This window comes from Sylvia atricapilla, chromosome 2 (genome assembly GCF_009819655.1).
Source record: "Sylvia atricapilla isolate bSylAtr1 chromosome 2, bSylAtr1.pri, whole genome shotgun sequence".
Lineage (NCBI taxonomy): Eukaryota > Metazoa > Chordata > Aves > Passeriformes > Sylviidae > Sylvia > Sylvia atricapilla.
The window spans coordinates 52,531,844-52,551,691 of record NC_089141.1 but is presented as its reverse complement, the minus strand read 5'-3'; the positions used below and the strand labels follow the sequence as shown (position 1 = coordinate 52,551,691).

At 40.2% G+C, this 19,848-nt stretch overlaps 2 protein-coding genes and 1 long non-coding RNA gene across 10 annotated transcripts in view; 2 read left to right on the top strand and 1 right to left on the bottom strand.

Annotated features, from left to right (window-relative positions):
* Positions 1-16,146, top strand: part of FNDC3A (fibronectin type III domain containing 3A) — a 111,987-nt gene extending 95,841 nt beyond the window's left edge. For all 5 annotated transcript variants that reach the window (XM_066313263.1, XM_066313264.1, XM_066313261.1 and 2 more), the window contains 10 exons: positions 1,007-1,125; positions 3,149-3,254; positions 3,346-3,521; positions 4,579-4,692; positions 6,236-6,385; positions 6,468-6,751; positions 8,670-8,879; positions 10,254-10,420; positions 10,986-11,113; positions 13,629-16,146. In XM_066313263.1, coding sequence (XP_066169360.1) covers positions 1,007-1,125; positions 3,149-3,254; positions 3,346-3,521; positions 4,579-4,692; positions 6,236-6,385; positions 6,468-6,751; positions 8,670-8,879; positions 10,254-10,420; positions 10,986-11,113; positions 13,629-13,943 — 1,769 coding nt within the window. In that variant the 3' untranslated portion in view covers positions 13,944-16,146. The remainder of the gene's footprint in view (positions 1-1,006; positions 1,126-3,148; positions 3,255-3,345; positions 3,522-4,578; positions 4,693-6,235; positions 6,386-6,467; positions 6,752-8,669; positions 8,880-10,253; positions 10,421-10,985; positions 11,114-13,628) is intronic.
* Positions 380-16,240, bottom strand: LOC136357737 (uncharacterized). 2 transcript variants are annotated; one of them, XR_010742938.1, is made up of 4 exons: positions 16,108-16,240; positions 3,380-3,534; positions 1,518-1,607; positions 380-646 (listed from the first exon to the last, which is right to left on the bottom strand). It is a non-coding gene; the product is annotated as an uncharacterized lncRNA (long non-coding RNA). The 2 variants fall into 2 exon arrangements; XR_010742937.1 differs by lacking the exon at positions 1,518-1,607.
* A 60-nt stretch (positions 16,241-16,300) lies between these two features.
* Positions 16,301-19,523, top strand: MLNR (motilin receptor). 3 transcript variants are annotated; one of them, XM_066313272.1, is made up of 2 exons: positions 16,301-17,109; positions 19,087-19,523. In XM_066313272.1, the coding sequence occupies exons 1-2, from the start codon at positions 16,347-16,349 to the stop codon at positions 19,356-19,358; spliced, it is 1,035 nt and encodes a 344-aa protein (XP_066169369.1). In that variant the 5' UTR covers positions 16,301-16,346; the 3' UTR covers positions 19,359-19,523. The 3 variants fall into 3 exon arrangements, with proteins under 3 accessions (XP_066169369.1, XP_066169368.1, XP_066169370.1); XM_066313271.1 differs by having other exon boundaries at positions 18,962-19,523; XM_066313273.1 differs by having other exon boundaries at positions 16,303-17,109; positions 19,014-19,165.
* The last annotated feature ends 325 nt before the right edge of the window (positions 19,524-19,848 follow it).

The following is a 19,848-nucleotide window of genomic DNA, read 5'->3' as shown; positions in this document are numbered from 1 at the left end:
TGACAGGGACGTGTAGCTTTGTTATCTTCATGATAGATAAAAGAAAAGCTTGTACTCCATTTATCACTGTTAAAAGAGAACAGTGATGCAGCTGGGATAGCTTTCTGCTATTTCTTTTTCTGTTCTTTCATACAGAAAGGAAACTGACAGTGCTTATCAATTGGACATAAACCTATCTTGCTATATTATCTAAAAATCGAGACCTCTTAAGTAGACTTATGGAGTTCAAAAACACAGTCACATCGAGAATGAAAGTTTAAACTCCTCCAATGCTGTGTCAGATTAAGACAGAGCACTGCCCCCAGATATGATGGGAGCCCTCTCAGGCTGTTAGTCTTTTGCTTTCCTCTCTCTGTCATGGGTGTCCACAATAAGTCTCTTTTGGAATGATGTACCCAAGCCTTTCATGCAAATTTAGTGAGCTGTGCTTTACATTTCATTCCCAGCCCTCTAAATTCTGTGGTGTATTGAGTCATTGGAGATTTAAAGTCCCCAGGCTCCCTGCTTAATCCCTTAAAAAGAGAGAGAGAATGTTAAAGAGTTTCTGATTTAAGAGTAGCAAATAATGGAATCCGAATTTCACATGCTTCTGGGCCATTCAGGAACACAGGAACAAACTTCATCAATTGTAAACTGTAGTTTCAGCCTGCAAAATGGTAATGTAATTTAAAGTTAGTTTTCTTGAAAAAATTTACTTCTGTTTCTTTTCTGTTTATTTGGGTATGATGTTGAATGTGCTTGCTGACCCAGTAAGTTCTTTTCTAGTTAAGGTAAATACCAATTAAGGAAGCTATTTCACTTCAGCAGATCTACACCTAGGAAACTATCTTTATGAAATTAAGGATCTTCCAGGAAATTCAAAGCAGTCTCAGTTTCTTTTATTTTTAATAAACACTATTTTTTACACACACTTATTTTAGTGAAGTTTAGGATACCTGCTGTGGTTGGTACTGAAGTGTGGCAAATTATACTTTGGTTCATTGCACACTTATTCCTAACCTTTCAGGAAACAAATGGGATACAATATACAGCGGAGCCACTAGGGAACATGTGTGTGACCGACTAAATCCGGGCTCTTCCTATCGGTTACGTGTATATTGCATTGGGGAAGGAGGACAAAGCACGGTAATATCAGCTAATATTTTATTAAATAGAATTTCTCTCTGTAAGAAAATCTGGTCCAGCAGATATTTAAGCAAATGTTTAGCAAAAATGCCTAACAAATTAGCCATAATTAGAACTCAGAGAAGTTCCAGTATTGCTGCACCATGGTTTGAGTTTCTGCTCGTTTGTTAAAGAAATATATCTGAATATTCTTTTCTGATATTATATTTTGTTTGACATGATTGTATTATTTACAGATACTTTTCCTATGTGGTGTATTTATACAATGTCATTCATTAAGGCCTAACCCAATACAGCCATTTAAGAAGGGTACTCGAAAAGGGTCTCTGTGGAATTGGTCACAGCACCAAGCATAGCAGAGTTCAGGAAGCATTTGGACAACGGTTTCTGACATAGTGTGATTCTTGGGGCTGTCTCAAGGCCAGGACCTGGACTTTGATGATCCTTGTAGATCACTTTCCAGCTCAGAAGATTCTATGATTCTGTGAATTGAATGTATTTCCTGTAGTCAGTGGAGTACCTTGTCTGAGTAGCCAAGTCACCCCAGCAGGCAGGGGAAGAAGTCTTCACTCAGGCTTTACAGGGTTGTGCTTCCTGTGCCCTCTCATGCACAATTAAAATGTTAACATTGCTCTACTTTTCAATATTCCTAAACAATTTGCTGTGCCATACTATGCTCCTTTTATACACATAAATTACATACACACATGTGTGCACTGTCAATTCTGTGGTGTAGTTCAGCTGCCAGTGCCAAAATGTCTTGCTGTATTTGCTTTCCCTTCTCAGCAACAAGTGTAACAGAGCCAGCCCTGGCTCTCTGCAGACTTCTAGCAGGGCTTTACTGTCAAGCTGCTGTCACAGAAATCTTAAAGCCTTACATTCTTGGTGTTTGCCATTTCTACCCAGCCCTGCCTTATGACAGGAAATGTATGTGCTCTTCCTCCACACAGGAGTCTCCTGCAAAGATAACCTTGACTACAGTCACCTTACCTTAAAAATAAATCTGGAATCCTTCAGTGCTGGCTTGGCTGCAGTGCTTTCCCAGTTACCAGACCACAAGTCTTTGGAGACTTTTACTCTGGCAACCTACTTCCCTACAGCCCAGTCCCATGATTTTAGAATTAACATGAGTACCAAAGAGAAAATAACTTCAGAAAGTCTTGATACTTTCTGTAGGTGTCAGAAATCAAGAGAAGAACTGTGAAGAAAGATTTAATTAACTCTTCTGCAGCTTCTCAGCAGTTGTTCAGTACATCAATATATTCAAAGGAGCTGAAAAGCAGCAGATCATCCAGGCCACTCTTTCTTGTACATACGTAGAAACCAGCTGTGAAATGAGACTCTGAGATTCATTTCTTCTGTAAACCTAAAGGCTTTCATACTGCCTGTTTGTTCTGTATAACGCTGAAGCAAATAACGCCTCATTGTCTCTGGTCACTTCTGTCTGCATCCAGAACAGTCAATGCCATCTACTGCACGGGCTGTTATGTTCTTAGGCAATTTTTGCCTGAACTCCAAATCAGAGGTGGAAACTTGTCACACATTAGGTATTGCTAAGCAATGAAAAAGTTAAAATGTCTTTTTTTAATCTCTTCTGATTGACACTTCTGCCCACTTTTGCTTTCTGACGTTCTACTGCAAAAAGTATAGAACACTTGGAGTAAGGATTTAGAGCTCATTAAACTGCAGTCTGATGCAAAAGAGAATGAATTTATGTTGAATAAGTCATATTTCAAGCATCTGTACTAGGTTTGTACTGATAATTAACCACTGTTTTTAATTCTACTCATTGCATGTGTACCAAAATACAAAAGCAAATTTTGCATATTGTGAGATTCTTTTGGCATGGTTTATATTATGAGAAATACATACCAGATCACTTTAACATCTTCACATATTTGAAGATGTCATTAAAAAGAGGAAATATCTTGTTTCTGACTCAGGTATTTGCCTTTACTTGTGGCGTAACTGGTATTTCTTGTTTTGGCCTGGATAACTTCATTAATCTATCTGTCTGGTTTAGGTATCTGATTCCTTACTGGTGCAGACACCAGCAGTGGTTCCTGGTCCATGCCAGCCTCCAAGGCTACAGGGTAGACCTAGAGCAAGAGAAATTCAGCTGCGTTGGGGTAATTTTATTACAAGTGTTAGAAATTATAAGGGCTCCAAATGTGTTATGTGTTAAAATTAAATAACCTTTTCTTTCTTTCTTATTTTTAGGACCACCTCAGGTAGATGGTGGTTCACCCATTACCTGTTACGGTCTGGAAATGTTTCAGGCAGAAAGCGATGAACATAGAGAGGTTTATCAGGGTTCTGATGTTGAATGCACAGTGGGCAGCCTTCTTCCAGGGAGGATGTACAGCTTCAGACTGAGAGCAGCTAACAAGGCTGGGGTAAGGAGGCACCCTGAGATGAAAATCATTCTAGAGACTGCAATCACTAATTAAGGATTTTTGTTTCAAAATAAGCATTTAACAGTAATTTTAAAATTAGGATTTCCTAATGTAGAGTCATTTGAGTCACATAGCTTATTGTTGTAGGAACAGACGGTTAAACGTCAGTTTATAATGAAGGGGATTTTTAGATGAAGGGAAGAGAAAATAGCTAATTATGTCTTTTATCTGAACAGTAACATTAGGAAACCATTAGGAAATGGTAAGGACTTTATTAAAGCTCTGTTACAACTTCACTGTGCTTATGTGAAGTAAGGTAGCAAATTATTTTCTGTATACAGCTTTGTAAATTGACCTTTATTTTTACAGCTGTTGGTGTTCAGAACATAATAATTAGTGTTTCCTGACTCTCCATTTTTATATTTAGTTTAACTTCTGAGTACATGTTCTATCAGATACAAGACTATTTTCCCTTTTTGGAGTATTAAATGTGTTTAAATCAATTGTTGCTGTAGAACAAGCTTTATTTAGTTATGTACCCAAAGTCCTGATTTGTTCAATAATGTACACTTCATTAAAAACTGTCGGGGTGAGTTGGCACTGTTTGTGGGGAAGTCTGCAGCTTAAGGCCTTAAAGCACTATCCTGACTTTTATATCCTCTCCACCCTGCAAAGAATGGTTCATAGCTCAGAAGTTTTTGAATCCTTTATTTATTTTACATAGGTATAAATAGGCAGTACCAATTGGTTTATGTTCCAGTGCAGCCATCATGTAACATCAGAATAGGGCTTTGGATAGTACTTCCCTGGTTTTCCCAAGAGTTTGAAGTGTCAAATTTATTCACACTGCATTTTCTGGAGAGAAGAAAAAATTATAGCTGGAGAATAGTCAGATACTGAAGTAAATCCTGAATCCACAGTCCACAGAAACTTGTTTTATAAAGAAGTAATACAAAGTTTCAGGTTGCTGTTACATGTCCCTACTATGGTAAAGTGTTTTTTAAAAAGTAGTAATTTCATTTTTACAATGTAGTTGTATTAACTCCCTTTTTAACAGTTTGGACCTTACTCAGAAAAATGTGAAATAACTACAGCACCTGGACCCCCAGATCAGTGCAAGCCCCCTCAAGTGGCGTGCAGATCTGCTGCCTGTGCTCAGGTGTCATGGGAGGTAAGAATGCCATGGCAACATCTGTCTTAACATAATGGTCCTCTGCATTTTTTACTTCAGCTTGAAAAGTCTAGTACTGTATTTTAATCACTTTCTTTGTAAGCAAACTTACCTGATTATCCAATAGGTGAACCCTTAGTCATTCATCATGCCATTATAAGGCAGCAGTAAGCTGGCAGGCTGCAGGTACTGGATCTTATTGTGTTCTTTTGTTTAAAAGTTTTGCTGCAGCTGCTGCTCTGCATTTCTGAGTTGTCTGAAAATTTTTCTTTAACATAGTTATAGTTCCTCAGAGACAATGTATCCACATAATACAGTAGATTATTGTGCATTTCTTGGTTTTATAATCTGATTTAATTTTATATTATTACATCAGTAATAATACAGCAAAAGCCTCACAGACTTCCTATAAACCCATAGTATTTAGATGTCTGATTAAAAGAAGTAATAGATAAAAATTAAGCTTGTAAAAAGAAAGATTCTGTCTGGGAATACTCTTTAAATACAGCTTTTTAGCGGTTCAGAGATGGGGCAAAGTATCTGATTTACAGAACTATACAGAAAAAAAAGATTAAACTATTTTACCTGGAAAGTAGTGTTCATGCTTCCTACTGGAGGAATGTTAAAGGATTAATATCTACAAGGCAAAACCTTTTTTAAAAAATACTATAAAACATTCGGGTAGAGTTATGTTAGATGTCATTTAATTCAACCTTCTGTTCAAATAGTTTAAGTTTCTCAGGGCCTTTCCCAGTGAAATTATATTTATCTTCAATAATGAAGATGTTTCAGCCTAGTAAAACTGTCTGGGTAAACTCTCTCAGTCTGTAGGATTATTTTTTTTTTTTTTTTATGTCTAGTCAAAATATCCTTTAATGCAAGTCAATGACTCTTGTCTTGGCACTGTGCCATCTTAAGGAAAATTTTTTGTCATAATGTTTGTACCATCACAGCAAGTAATCTAAGGCAGCAGTAGGATCTTTCCTAAGCTGGATCACCTTGCTATCAAGTGAACTATACATTTGTGTTGTGTGTTCACTCCTGCTTCATGACCCTTTGCTGGACCTACTCCATTATGTCAATGTCCATCTCCTTTTGGGGATCCTAAGACAGGACATGGTACCGGACATGCAGCCTCACAAGTGCTGAGTAGAGGAGAATCATTATTCCTTTCACCCTTCTTGCTGCTCATTTTCTAATACAACCAATATGTAGTTCACCTTCATCAGACACACACTGCTGATTCTTATTCAACTTTCTCACCAGGACACACAGAGATTTGTTTTGGTAAAGGTTGCTCCTCACCCTGTACTTTTTTTAACAGTCCAGGACTTTATGTTTGCAGTTGTCTTACTTGAACTTCCTGAAGTTTGTATCAGATCTTGCCTGTTATTTTTATTGTACTTAATTAAAAATCAGCAAAGAAATGGGAGGGTAAGACTCCTCTGGAACAAAAAGAAAATATAGGTGTGGTGAGTTTGGTTGATTTTTTTTCTCTTAATGCAGTATATTTAACTTTTATTTCTTGATACCCATTTTAAAGGTACCAGTAAGTAATGGAGCTGATGTCACAGAGTATCGACTGGAGTGGGGCGGTGTGGAAGGATGCATGCAGATCTCCTATTGTGGGCCTGGGCTCAGCTGTGAAGTGAAAGGGCTTTTGCCTGCCACTATATACTATTGCAGGGTTCAGGTAAAGATGTAAAACTATTGTTAGAAATCTGGAAACAGGAATTGACTCTGCCATAAAAACATGGTCTACTTTGGATTTGCAGGCAGTGAATGTTGCAGGTGCAGGCCCTTTCAGTGAAGTAGTGGCATGTATGACTCCAGCCTCTGTACCTGCAGTTGTGACCTGTCTTCGTGGACTAAGTGAAGACGAAGTTGAAAGTCCACACTATTCTCCTTCCACATGCCTTGCTATAAGCTGGGAAGAACCTTGTGACCATGGATCTGAAATCCTTGGCTACAGCATAGACTTTGGAGATAAGCAACCAATAACTGTTGGGAAGGATCTGACCTATTTTATAGATGGCTTACAGCCAGATACTACCTACAGGTATGTGATGCACAGCTACTTGACAGCCTCCTGTTTCGTCCACAAGAGCAAGTGCTTTGTTTCCTTGTATTTTTTATTGTCTTCATTATTACTCTCAGAGATACATTAGTGCACAGCCATGGACCAAAAAGAAGTTTTGTAATGATGATCATCATAAACAGATGTGCTATTTTTATTTTCTGTCAAAAGTTATTTATGTTAGTTTACTGCAGTATTGTTGTATCTGTCTGTTAGTGTGTCAGTTTAACTGCATTCACATAACATATTTAGATTCATTACTGGGTTTAAACTGTTGCTTTTCTGTTTGAAAAGGTAAAATCCATCCAAAGAAGAACTATGTCCATTCTGATCTAATGACAGCTCATTGCAACTTGCAATGCCTTATCTGCAGAAAATATGGAAGTCAGCATGAACAGTATCAGTTTGAAAAATCAGCCAACTGTGCATCTCTTTTGAAGAATTTTAGTTGGTGAAATAATCTCTTATGTTCAGTCCAAGGGTTACTAAAAGATAAAAATGCAAAAATCAGTAGTTTTGTCTGAAGGCACTATGTCCCTTTAAAAAAACATGTCCTCAGTGTTAAAGAAAGGCAGTCCCACTGAAGTCAGGCTTTTAGCCCACTCTGATTTCAGTATAATTAGGATATCATCTGGCTACACAGTTTTCTGAATCCCTAAATACTGTTTTATAGCTATTTGTCAGAATAGTGTTTCTGTGTGCCTTATAATTATTTAACAATAATGCTGGCTATCTGAAGAGCTGTTGCTCTCTGTGTCATAGACTGAAAGCGTCGCTTCCATTACAGAGATAGGTCTATACTTCTACCCGCATAAGTTGTTTTTTATAGAATACACTGTCAACTCCTTGTGCAAATAAAAAAATTGCATGTATTAACCTTAGTTCTGGGCTGTAATAAATTAGCATAATGTTAAATATTACTGTAGTGAAGGAGAAATATTTTTTATTTAGCCTGCATACACATTTATGTTTCCACATTTTGCAGTTGTGTGGTTGACTGTTTCAGAATTTAATTACTGTGATTACTTTTTTCCAGTTACCTAGACACTGTTTTGGACAAGCAAATGTTAGTCTGCAAAATTAAATAAGACATGCTTTGCTCCCTGTGACTACCTGTGAAATACATAAAGAGCCTCTATTACCTGCCTTTTCCTTTTCAGAAATAAATTTCTTTGCTAATTCTTACTTACAAATCTAATACCAGCATTGTCTTCCTTGGAGTATCAAAGAAGAAAATAACAAAACCCTACCTTACCTATCAAGTTCTAAAACTTCCTCAGCTTTGTGTCCTTTGGCGACTTGTTTCCCCCTCTCACTTTGCAATTAGACCCAAGAGGGCTTGTGTTTACAAGTGCCCAGAGATGTGTTACTGGTGGAAACAGCAAGAGTGGTGACTGGGCGCCATCATTTTATTTTCACATGAATAGCATCTGTTCAAAAAAAGTCCATTAAAAAGTCTGTTAGTCATCCTTGAACCCACCTGGTAAAACAAGTTACAGATATGGTTTACCCTCTTTGGGGTGGGTTTTTTTTACCTTCCCTCATCACTCCAATGTGACTATCAAAATTTTTGGTTCAAGGGCTGCACAGTCAGAAAGATGGACCACTATGCCAGCTGGTGGAACCTCCACAGACCACTGTTGAAGTAACTCACAGAGCTTTTCCATCTTTTCACTAATGTGAATTTGAGTTTTTTTATTTCTAATCAAGCCAGCACCTTAAAATGTAAGGAAAGTGATGCACTTGCATATTCTTGACAGTCTGTCAAAGCATAATATTGATAAAAGTCTTCATTGTAGATAGTACCATTATTCCCTGTTTAATAAGAATGGTGGATATGACCAGTTATTTTTAGAATCTAATTTCAAGTTAATTTATTCTCTCTTTTTCCAATTGCCAGGGTACGAATTCAAGCCCTAAACAGTCTTGGAGCGGGTCCTTTCAGCCACACCATAAAACTGAAAACAAAGCCTCTCCCCCCAGATCCACCTCGCCTGGAGTGTGCTGCATACAGCTCTCAGACTCTCAAGCTGAAGTGGGGAGAGGGAACTGCAAAAGCATTGACTGACTCCATCCAGTACCACCTTCAAATGGAGGATAAGAACGGAAGGTTGGTTTTGGCATTGCTTTAATCTGTCCAGTGTCGCCGTGCTCTGATGCTTGGGAGATGGCAGCAAAAGGCAAAGGACCATATACTTTGGTGAATTTACAGCAGATGTAGGGGGTCATCTCATCTGGCAAGGCAAGAAGGGCTGTAGTGTTCTGTGCTGAGAAGCACAAGATAAATGTCATTGTTTTTACTTACAGTTCAACATGTAAACTTTAATGCAGTGTTTTGCACCAGCAACTTTTCTCTCTCACTTCTGGTTAAGTATTTTGTCAAAGTAACAAGTTCAATCAGTGTTGTGAATTTTACATACCTAAAATTCATCAGAAGGGATGAATGCTTTACTCTCTGTTGCCTTATATGCAATTATTTTAGTGGAAATTAATACAAATTACTATTTTGAGGGATCCCTTGTCTCTTGTTAAATAGAATGTCAGCTGAGGTGGTACAGCAAGAACCCTTGCCTAAATGGTAAGATGAGCAGTACTGCTACAGAGTGTTCCATGTCTGAGTAGCTTTAGCTTGACAAAAAGATAAAAGAGATCCACTATGTGAAATTGCTGTGCTGTAAGGAGGGAAATAAATTACTCTTTTAACTGGAGAGAAATTCATTGCCATTACCAAAGACTAGGTCATTTGCAGCTATCATCTGGTTTAATTTTAAAAGATAAGGAAAAGCCGAAGTAGATGACAACCCATGCAGGAAGAGAGAAATTTATGCTGTGTCTTGGGGACACCAAAACTGAAAATCAAATAAGAGTTGCCATGATCAGTATGTGCAAGAATTGCCACATGAAGGAGAGTAGCCAGTGTACAGAACTCTCAGAAAGACGTTTGGTGTGTGCTACAGGTGTGACTCTGCCCTCCTGTGCAGGTCTGCATAAGCCCATCTCCAGCAATGATGTACAAGAGCAATTGGAACCATGGCACCTTTTTTTAGGTGTAGTAAAGGAGAGTTGCAAAGGGGCAAAAAGCTAAAATCTAGTTACCTAATTTTGAAAAGCTAAAGATGTTGGAGAAGTAGATGGCCAGGGGAAAAAAATGCAGCTCATTGAGAGACACTACTGCTGTTTTTTCCTATAGTTTCAAATGCAAAATAGTTTCTTAAAATGCTTAGGAACGTTTTTGGTATGAGAGACTCTGTAGTGTTCTTTGTGCAAGATATCTTTATTTTAAAGACATGAGAAATAAAAACTTGCCCCTGGAAAATGAGCTTATTGTTTTATAGCACCCAGATCACTGTTTAACTCTGAAATAAGTGTTTCTGGGCTTTTCATTAGATTGTGGGAAATTGTGGGAACAGATTTCAAGACAATACTTTAGCTGGTTCAGAAGCCTTTTTCTGTGTTCAAAATAAGCTACTTGTTCCATTTTCAGGTTTGTATCTTTATACAGAGGACCATGTCATACATACAAAGTTCAAAGACTCAGTGAGTCAACATCATACAAATTTTGTATTCAGGCCTGTAATGAAGCTGGTGAAGGTCCCCTTTCTCAAGAATATATTTTCACTACTCCCAAATCTGTTCCAGCTGCCTTGAAAGGTGAGGATGCTTCTTTTGTCATTTGAGGGGTGGGAGGATAGCAGGTTGGTTTTGATATTATGTTGTATTTGGGATATTGAGAATACTAAGCTCTTTTTAAGTGCAGGTAGGGAGAGTGGGAGAATGCTCCTTTTATGTAATTGCCTAAAATATTCACTCCAAAAATTAAAGACTTGGGGTTTATACATTCTTTCACACAAGAAGTTTGTACTAAAAATCCCCTGCTTACCAGGAGAGTGGCAAGTTAAGGTGGAAATGCTTTTTAGCACATTTAGACTAATATTAAGCATTGTTTGGGGTTTTTTTGGTATATGATGCACACTTACACACACTAAATTTTATTTGCTTTCTGTTGGATGATACCTAAACTAGGAGGAGAGGCCTGTATGCATTGTTAGTTGTTGCTCCAGAAAACATTGGAGGAAGAATAAATTTGAATCTGAGTCTTTTGTTTGTCTGAGAGAAAACAGGATGTAGAACATAGAATTTTAAAGGTCATGAGTATGTGACAGAATGTGATGGGGAAAGCAGAGCTAGCTGTCACTTTTATGCTTCCTTCCTTCAGCACCAAGGATAGAGAGAATAAACGATCACACTTGTGAAATCACATGGGAGGTTCTACAGCCCATGAAGGGGGATCCAGTTATCTACTGTCTTCAGGTCATGGTGGGAAAAGACTCAGAATTCAAACAGGTATGATGTGTTTAAGTTATTGTCGTTTTCTTCAATTATTGTTTGTGATAACTAGTTTAGTAAAATTAGTTGAGATTAGATTTAGTAAAGCTTATTGTGTTCCAGTATTATTTCAGTCACTGTGTTAACTTTTTGTTACTAAATAATATAAGGTAGTATCTCCAAAACCCATCTTCTTCATCTCAGAAGGAGATTCTGTATTAAATTACAGCCTCTCTGGGTTACAATGATTTTTACTAAATATAGCTTGACACATCAAGTGGTGAGGAAGTCATCCACTAATGGAACAACTTACAAAAAGAAACCTTTTACCTAATGGTACAGAATTGAGACTGGGGAGAAAAGGGGCAAAGGGTTCTCTTTGCACTAAGAGCAAAGAAGCAGTTTGAAATGCCAAGGTACAAATTATCCTGCATTCAGTGCTAATTTTGCTTCCCAGTTTGGATTTTTCTGCGTCACAGTTTATAAACTGCCTGATATTTGCCATGAAATTAGGCTTAAAAACTGTTTCAGACTAATAACCCAAGGAACTTTCCTTCCAGGACAGAAACAGTTAATTCTAGTATATTATAATTTTATTACCGTTCAATATTAAATAAGTTTCACCTGTGCTTTGGTAGATTATAGGCCTTAATATTTTCAAAACTTTTAGTGTAGCACTGTGTTCGTTTTGGCCATTTGTTAAATTTTTCAGTAAAAGATGAACCATAAACCATATTCAAATTCTTTTGAATATGAATATTGTTAATATTCTTTTTCGTAACTTCAACATTGTAAATGCAACATTAGGTACATAAGGTGTGGTCTGTGTTGCTTTTAGACACAGTGTCAAATCACATGATTATGAGTGTCTATTGCCAAATGATCTGGGCAAGAAAATAAAGTATGGTAATAACAAAGTAGACTGAAGTATGTGATTGCGTTTGCCTCTGCAGAGCAGTCTACCGCAGTAAATTAGAATAAAATAAAAAGACTAATTTGCAAAAATTAAAATCAGAACAATCAAGAAGTGAACAGTATGAAAACAGCCTTTAAGACACTTAGACATGATGGTGGAAATTTTATTTGACATGGACAAAAAAATAAACTCTCTGAAAGTCTGCTCTAAGCTGTTTCCTGCTATTTCACTGCCAAAACTTCGCTCTCCTCTCCTTCTTCCTGATCCATCATCCAAATTGCTCATGTCATTGCTCCTTCCATGCTACAGACAAAAATAAGTTAATTTGTGCTGTTTGAGCTGTATACGTCAGTCAAAGATCTTAAAGGGGTTAGGGAGCAACCATATAAATACCCCAGGAAACACACTAGAGGAGAAGGCAAGTCCTGGCAAGACACTGGGGACAAGCAGCTGAGGACAGTAACCCCTGCCAGCTGGCAGAGCTGGAGCTGGAGTAGGATGTGTGTCAGTGGCCTGTTTGCTCAATCCCAAATGCACGATCCAAATCAGCAGAATCTTGAGGAAGCTGCACTTCCGATGGCCTGCCCTGCCTCAGAGAGAAGAGTCTCTAGGCTGTAGATTCCTGTAAAGCTCAGCTTGTCAGAGAACTCTAAGAGTAGCCTTAGGCACAGCAAGAGCACTTTTAACAGCAGAATCACAAGGGATTTCCTGTTTCTTTATACTTCTAGTTTGCATTTGCAGGATACTGTATGACAGTATGGGAACTGTAGGGAAAGCTCCTGATGATGTGGTATTTCTGTGTTGTGCTACCAGTTAAATAAAGCAAATCCAGATATTTGGAGGTGGGAGGGTGAAGGGGTTTAAAGAGAAAAACCAAATTGCACTGTGCTACCCACCTAATACCTCCATACCTATTGAAGTACCTATAACTGTGTCCTTGCGAGGTTTTGTTTGCTTTCACAGAACTTTTACACAGCTGCAAATTTAATTACTTTGAGAAACCAGAATTTAGACTTCACTGAATTAGGCACTCCATGCTGAAGCACTGGGAACTCATGTTAACCTGCCAACTGAGAGACCTCTGGAGAGGACCCTCATAAGTCATCTCTGTCTTGGGAATATGATGAAATTAAAAATCTCAGAGAGGACTCTGTGACTTTCCTGATACAGTGTTTATTGGGATAAATCATAATATTTTAAATACAGATAACCACAACAAAGTACATTGGATTGAATTAGGCTTAATGAATTAGCTTGATACAGAGTTAACTGCCTAAAATCCCATGATAATCCCATGAAATCCCATATTGTATGTTGCATCCCATTGTGAGTGGTTACTGAAACACCTGAGTTCTGGGGCTTACTACAGAGTTTATTTAGTGTGTACTCATTATTCCACACAAGCAAGCGTAGTTCTTGTGTTTCACCAAAAGAACTGGAGACTTTATCTGGTACTTAAATTGCATGTTTGAGCTTTTTGTCCATTTTTCTTTGCATGGGTGCAAACACTGGTAAGTTGTCATCCTTTTTAGTTACCTTCACCAAACCACACTAAGACACATGTGTGTATATAGTACTTTTTCCTTGATGTATCCCTTCTTTCCCCCTTATTGCCAGATTTACAAGGGCCCAGACTGGTCGTTCCGGTACACAGGCCTCCAGCTGAACTGTGAATACCGATTCCGCACATGTGCCATTCGCCAGTGCCAAGAGGCCACGGGTCACCAGGACCTGGTGGGCCCCTACAGCGCCCCAGTGCTATTCATCTCTCAGAGGACTGAACCACCGGCCAGCACCAACAAGGACACTGTGCAAACCACAAGGACACAATGGTCACAGAGCGACCAAGTGTGTGCTGCTGTCATCCTTGCACTTTTCGCTATCTTTTCCATTCTGATTGCTGTTATCATTCAGTACTTCGTCATAAAATGAAGAAAAGAGATCTATTTTATAATGCTGCCCATTACATTTTACTTTCTCATCATCTAAAAGTAATTCTGTTCTCTTGCTTTTACAAAACCAGGCATTTAGCACCGGCATTGGGACTGATGCAAACTTTCTCAGCCAACTTTAAAATGCTTACTCGTAGGTATAGGCTGACACATGTTATTAAAATGCAAGCCACAGAAATATAACCTTTTCTTTATATGCCTTCATGCAGTACAAACTCGATATGGGGCAGGCACGCAGTGTTTAACGAAAAGGCTTTGACCAGTAAATGCAAGTGTAAAGATGATTTCCTGGCCCACACTTCTAAGGGTTGCTAACATAACAGGGAAGAATGTGTAGATCGCATTTAAAACTTACACTAACAAACTTGTGCTGTACACAATATTAATCTGATGCTGTGAAAGCAATTTAGCGCTGTATTTCTACCTCCTCATTTGTCTTAATTATTTGGGAAGCAGGATTTATGCTGAAAAACAGAAGGGGCTTTTCTCAGGCAGCAAATAATAAACTGGATGGAAGAGTATGCATGAAGGAAGCTTCTTATGTGATAAATGTGGAGTTCTTCACTGCAAGTAGATGTTTTTGAAAGACTACAAGGAGATGGCACAAGTGGTTTATCTTACCCCCAGGATTTGATGTTTACTTACAAAAATGCCTCTTTTACTTCTTCTGAATATAGAAGGGAGAGTGTGAGAGACCTCCTTAGATTTGTTACTTAAATTGAAAAACACATTTCCAAAGTTGACCTTTGATTGGATACAGTTTATACAGATGTCTGTGCCCTCTGATTTTGGCTAGTCAATAGAATTTTGAGATAAAATTCATTATTGAATTTTTGCTGTTTCCCCAACATTCACTTGCCATATCCACCAGTAATAAGCACTGCCTTTTTTTGTTTGTTTTGTTTCTATCTTTCTTTCTCTTTTTTTTTCCTTCCTTCCTTCTTTTCTTTCCTTTCCTTCTTTCTTTGGGGCACCAAATCAGAAGACGAAGTGTAGTAATTTGCACCAGAAAACTTAAAGCTGCTTTTTTCTTGAGATCCTAATGTTTAATGTAATGTCTCTTTGGATACTGTACGTTGATTGCATGTAGTTAATGTTGCATTAGAGCACTTTGCAATTGCATAACTCATCAATGTTTTGTGAGCTTGCATTTGTGAGTTCTTGAATGACCAGACTGAATTTTAACAAGTATCCCATTGAACATCTTGCTAGATGTCAATGATTGCCAGTGACACAAAGCTTGTAGTGAAACTATCTTTAAAAAAAAATCCTTGTCTCATCACACTTATGTTATTTGTTATACACTTTGTAATTAGCTACTTTTAATTTATTTGAGTTACAAGATAGTGGATCATTAATGACTTCTAGTTGTGTTCAGTTTAGCATTTTTAATAGTATTAAACACTTCTGTCAGTCTTAATAATAATAAAAAAAGGAACCTCTGTCTTGTGCTTTGAAGATCTCTGAAGAATTTATCTTATATTAGAACGGGCATGTATTGTAATTGTTTATACGTCCAATGATCTGTGCTGTAGAATAATGTTGCTGAGTTTCGTTTTTTTTAAAGAAAAAAAAAAGAAATGGCGAAGAACTTGGCCTCCACGTGGCGAGAACGATCTGTCTTTAAAATGTACTGTATGTTTACATTTTATTTCAAATTTGTCATTTGTACGTATAGGCTGATACCTTCCCGCAGGATACCGCGATAACTGATGTTTTCTAGAACCTTCTTAAAAGTGCCATGTTTGGCAGTGCAAATGAGGTTGCGTGTCACAGCCCAGAGATTTCTTATGGTTGAATGTCTAAAACGGTAAGATTTGTTACTGCAGGTAACCTGCAGTGACTTAACGTTTTTCATAGTAAAATTCAAATGAGCTCCTATTTTTGATAGTCATTTAATAGTGTATTTGCCATTTGAGCCTCAGTGCATATTACTGCATTGAAGACAGTTTTTAATGTAATCTTAATTTTACCTCATATACTGTACATTCCAAAAATAAAGAAAAGAAAAAGAGAAACTCTAAAGTTTTTAAAACGCTATAGATACACTACCAAACATATCACTTTACGGTTGTACGTCGGGCTCCATGAAGACGAACCTGTATAGTCTGATAGAAAATACATAAAACGATGTAGCAAAGTACCTTTAAGAGTCTGTGGACAATAAAAGTACCTTCTTTTTCGCTGCTGGTGGTCAGTCCTGTGCGCGCACCGCCGCCGCCCCTCTCCCCTCCCTCCTTCCTGGCTGCCTCCCCGGTGCCGGCCGGGCCCGCGGGGCGGGGCGGGGGCGCGGTACCTGCGCGGGCGGCGGAGCCGCGGGCGGGGCGGGGCGGCCCCGGGGAAGGAGCGGCGCTGCCCCGGGCACGGCGCGGCCCCCGGCGGGATGCGGCGCGGCGGCGGGAACGGCAGCGAGCCCGAGTGGCCGTGGCCGTGGCCGCCCTGCGACGAGCGGCTGTGCCTGGTGCTGCCCATGTGGATGCTCGTTCCCATCACGGCCGTCTGCCTGGGGCTCTTCGTGGTCGGCGTGGCGGGCAACGTCCTCACGGTGCTGGTCATCCGCAGCTACCGCGACATGAAGACCACCACCAACCTCTACCTGGGCAGCATGGCCGTCTCGGACCTGCTCATCCTCATGGGGCTGCCCTTCGACCTCTACCGCCTCTGGCGCTCCCGGCCCTGGATCTTCGGGCAGCTGCTGTGCCGCCTCTCGCACTACCTGAGTGAGGGCTGCACCTACTGCACCATCCTCCACATCACCGCCCTCACCGTGGAGCGCTACCTCGCCATCTGCTTCCCCCTCAAGGCCAAGGTGGTCGTCACCAAGCGCCGGGTGAAAGCCACCATCGGCGTCCTTTGGGCCTTTGCCTTGCTCTCCGCCAGCCCCTTCTTCTTCCTGGTCGGCGTGGAGCAGCCCGACAACCACACCGACTTCAGCCGCGAGTGCAAGCCCACCCCGGAGGCGCTGCAGTCCGGCCTGCTGGCCACCATGTTCTGGGTCACCACCTGCTACTTCGTGCTGCCCGTCACCTGCCTCAGCGTCCTCTACGGCTTCATTGGCCGCGAGCTGTGGCGGAGCAACTCCCGCCTGCGGGGCCCCAGCTCGCTCCTCCGGGAGAAAGGGCACCGCCAGACGATCAGGATCTTGGGTGAGTCCCGCTACTATCCCCCTCGGGCTATGGCTGGGGCAAGGACCGGGGCTGGGGGGCCGTGGCAGGGCTGAAGCACCCGCGGCTCCCGTACAGGATAGGGAGTAGCGCAGGGGGACATCCCAGCCACGCTGCCGAGCCCGCCAGTACTCCCGGGAACTGCCACGGCAAGGGATTTCCCTCCCTCCCAGCGGAGGCTTCACGCGCGTGGCATTGCACATCCAGCAGCACGACTGCCTTCTGTAGAAATACCCGTTGTCTGAATTTTACCAGGCAGAACCAAGAACGAGGTAGCCTGCAAGTTCAGAAAAACTGCGGTAGCATCAGCAGTCTCTTCCAATGGGCAGCAACACCTCTGCATAGAAAATTTCTGCTTCTGAAAAACAAGTTCTTAGTGGTCATTTGTAGCTCTCCAAGGAGTAAGTCCACTGGTTGCCCAAGGAGGCTGAAAAACAGCAACTTAGCCCATATGAGCTGTTTCGAGACAAATCACGTAATACCAAAGCACTTCCTACAGATGCAGGATGCTGATAATTTTTAGTTCATTTTCTTAGTCATACATTCAGTGACCCAGCATCAGACTCTGAAAAGTTAGAGATCTTAGTCTGTTCTGGGGCTTTAATGTTTGTAAGTAGTGACCAGTCTGAAGCGAAAGAAAAAAGAAATCCAACTATTGACTAAGGAATATAAAACAAAATGCCCCAATTATTATCTTTGCCTACCCTTAGTGTAGCTTTTACATGGGAGACTTCTTTTAACGAGAGTGTAATCAGCTGGATGGAAATAGCGTAGCACAAAGGAAAGAAGCAAATAAGCTTGAGAGAATTTTGCTGACTTATTTGAGGAAGGTACTTACACTGAAGTAGGCACAAGGTTTTCTGACAGAAACACCCATATCCATGTTCTCAGAACCCACTGAATGAGACCAGTGAGTGCCCCCTTATCTCAAAGATCCAGCAGCACTAGGTGTGTGGTGTTTTTCAGAAGTAAACTTTCTTTGGCTGCATCCTTTTTATTTAAGCTCTGAAGCACAGAGGATACCCTACAAATGATTGTTTTACTTACGTGCATTTATAAACAAGAATAATTAAAAGTATGGATACGGTAATGCACTTATGTAATTGTTCCTCATCTGCTCCTGCTGTGTTGCCATTGCAAGAGGGTTTGCATTTGTTCTCATTCTGCTAAAATGCAACAGAGGACCAGACGAACAGCTGAAGCGAGACAAGCTAGAGATCCATCTAGGCAAATACCTGTCTCCAGCAGTAATAGTCTGGGGATGCATGAAGAAGCTTTAGTGGAAAAAAATCAATAGCCCAACTCTACACTGTAAAGTCTTTATGTTAGATACCATCCCATCCCAACAGAGCAAATTCTGTGGGAGCTTGGGTGACTGAGGTGCAGCCCAGCTCTTTTTTGGTGATGCAGACAAGTTAAACAGCTCTGCAGCAAATGGAGCTGCTGTGGAGCTTTCACAAAAACTCCTCATTCTGACTTCTGTTTTCTTATCTCATAGGTGGTGTTACAGACATATACAGTGGGAATTTCTGTAGTGACTGATGTTATTATGCAGATATTACATTGTCTGTTGTCATTCACATTTTTCTCAGCAAACCTCATCACACAGTTTAGCTTAAAATTTTACCAGTTACCTTTAACTTCAAAGACTAACAGTCAAACTTGATGCTGTTCACATTTTCATGGTTTTCCAACAATTTAATGCCATTGTTTCTATATATAGTTTGTATCGGTTAGAAGAACCTGCAAAATCAGCCACATAAAATTTAGTTTACTGGATGGTTGAAAAGTTAACTCACTCCTTAACTGCCGCATGTGTTATTTTGTCTTATAGCTGTGGTGGTTCTGGCCTTTGTAATTTGCTGGTTGCCTTTCCACATTGGCAGGATCATATTTATCAACACCCGGGACATGAGGACGATGCTGTTCTCTCAGTACTTTAATATATTTGCCCTGCAGCTTTTCTACCTGAGCGCGTCCATCAACCCTGTCCTCTACAACCTCGTTTCAAAGAAGTACAGGGCAGCAGCCTGCAAGCTGCTGCTGCCCCGACGAGCTGCACAAAGGGCTTTCACTGTCACGAAAGACGCTGGGGGCTACACAGAGACCAGCACAAGGAACGAGTACACCACCAGCTTCTGAAGCTGCACCCCGACTTCTTCAGACATTCTTGCCTAAGGAAGGCAGCATCCTTCTCACGGGAGAGTCACAAAAGGATGGACATGTGTTAGGACGTGTGGTATTCCCTGATTGTCTGTATTTTGGGATACCTGTATTTTTGATAACAGAGCAAGCAGGCACCATGAAGTTGGGAGAATGATGTGCAACTCGTGAAAGATGATAAGTCAATAGGAGGTGCTGGAGTAAATGGCTAGTAAAACCACAGATTTACTTTATTACATGTTCATTGCACATGTTCTGTGCCATTTCTACTATTTTCTAAAAATCATAATACCAAGGTCTGCAAAGAAGCACTTCTTGGGAGCTGTAATGGGTAAAACTCCCAGCCAGCCTTCACCATCTTAGAACGGTTTTCTCATAAAGGAGATTTTACAAAACATGGTCTTGCAGGGAGATGGACAGAAAAAAAAAAACCACCCGCTGACCTGAAGAGCTCTGGAAAAAGAGGCATATGCTTTTAGTACCTGGTCTTGTAATCATGAAGGGGACTTCCCTGGGCAGTTTCAGATTTCCCTAAGGAAAGCATCTGCTGCACACAAC

Excerpts from the sequence above, each read along its gene's own strand:
- MLNR (XM_066313271.1), top strand. The coding sequence starts at position 16,347 with ATGCGGCGCGGCGGCGGGAACGGCAGCGAGCCCGAGTGGCCGTGGCCG. Across the intron at positions 17,110-18,961 it reads CCAGACGATCAGGATCTTGG|CTGTGGTGGTTCTGGCCTTT; the intron begins GTGAGTCCCGCT and ends TTTGTCTTATAG.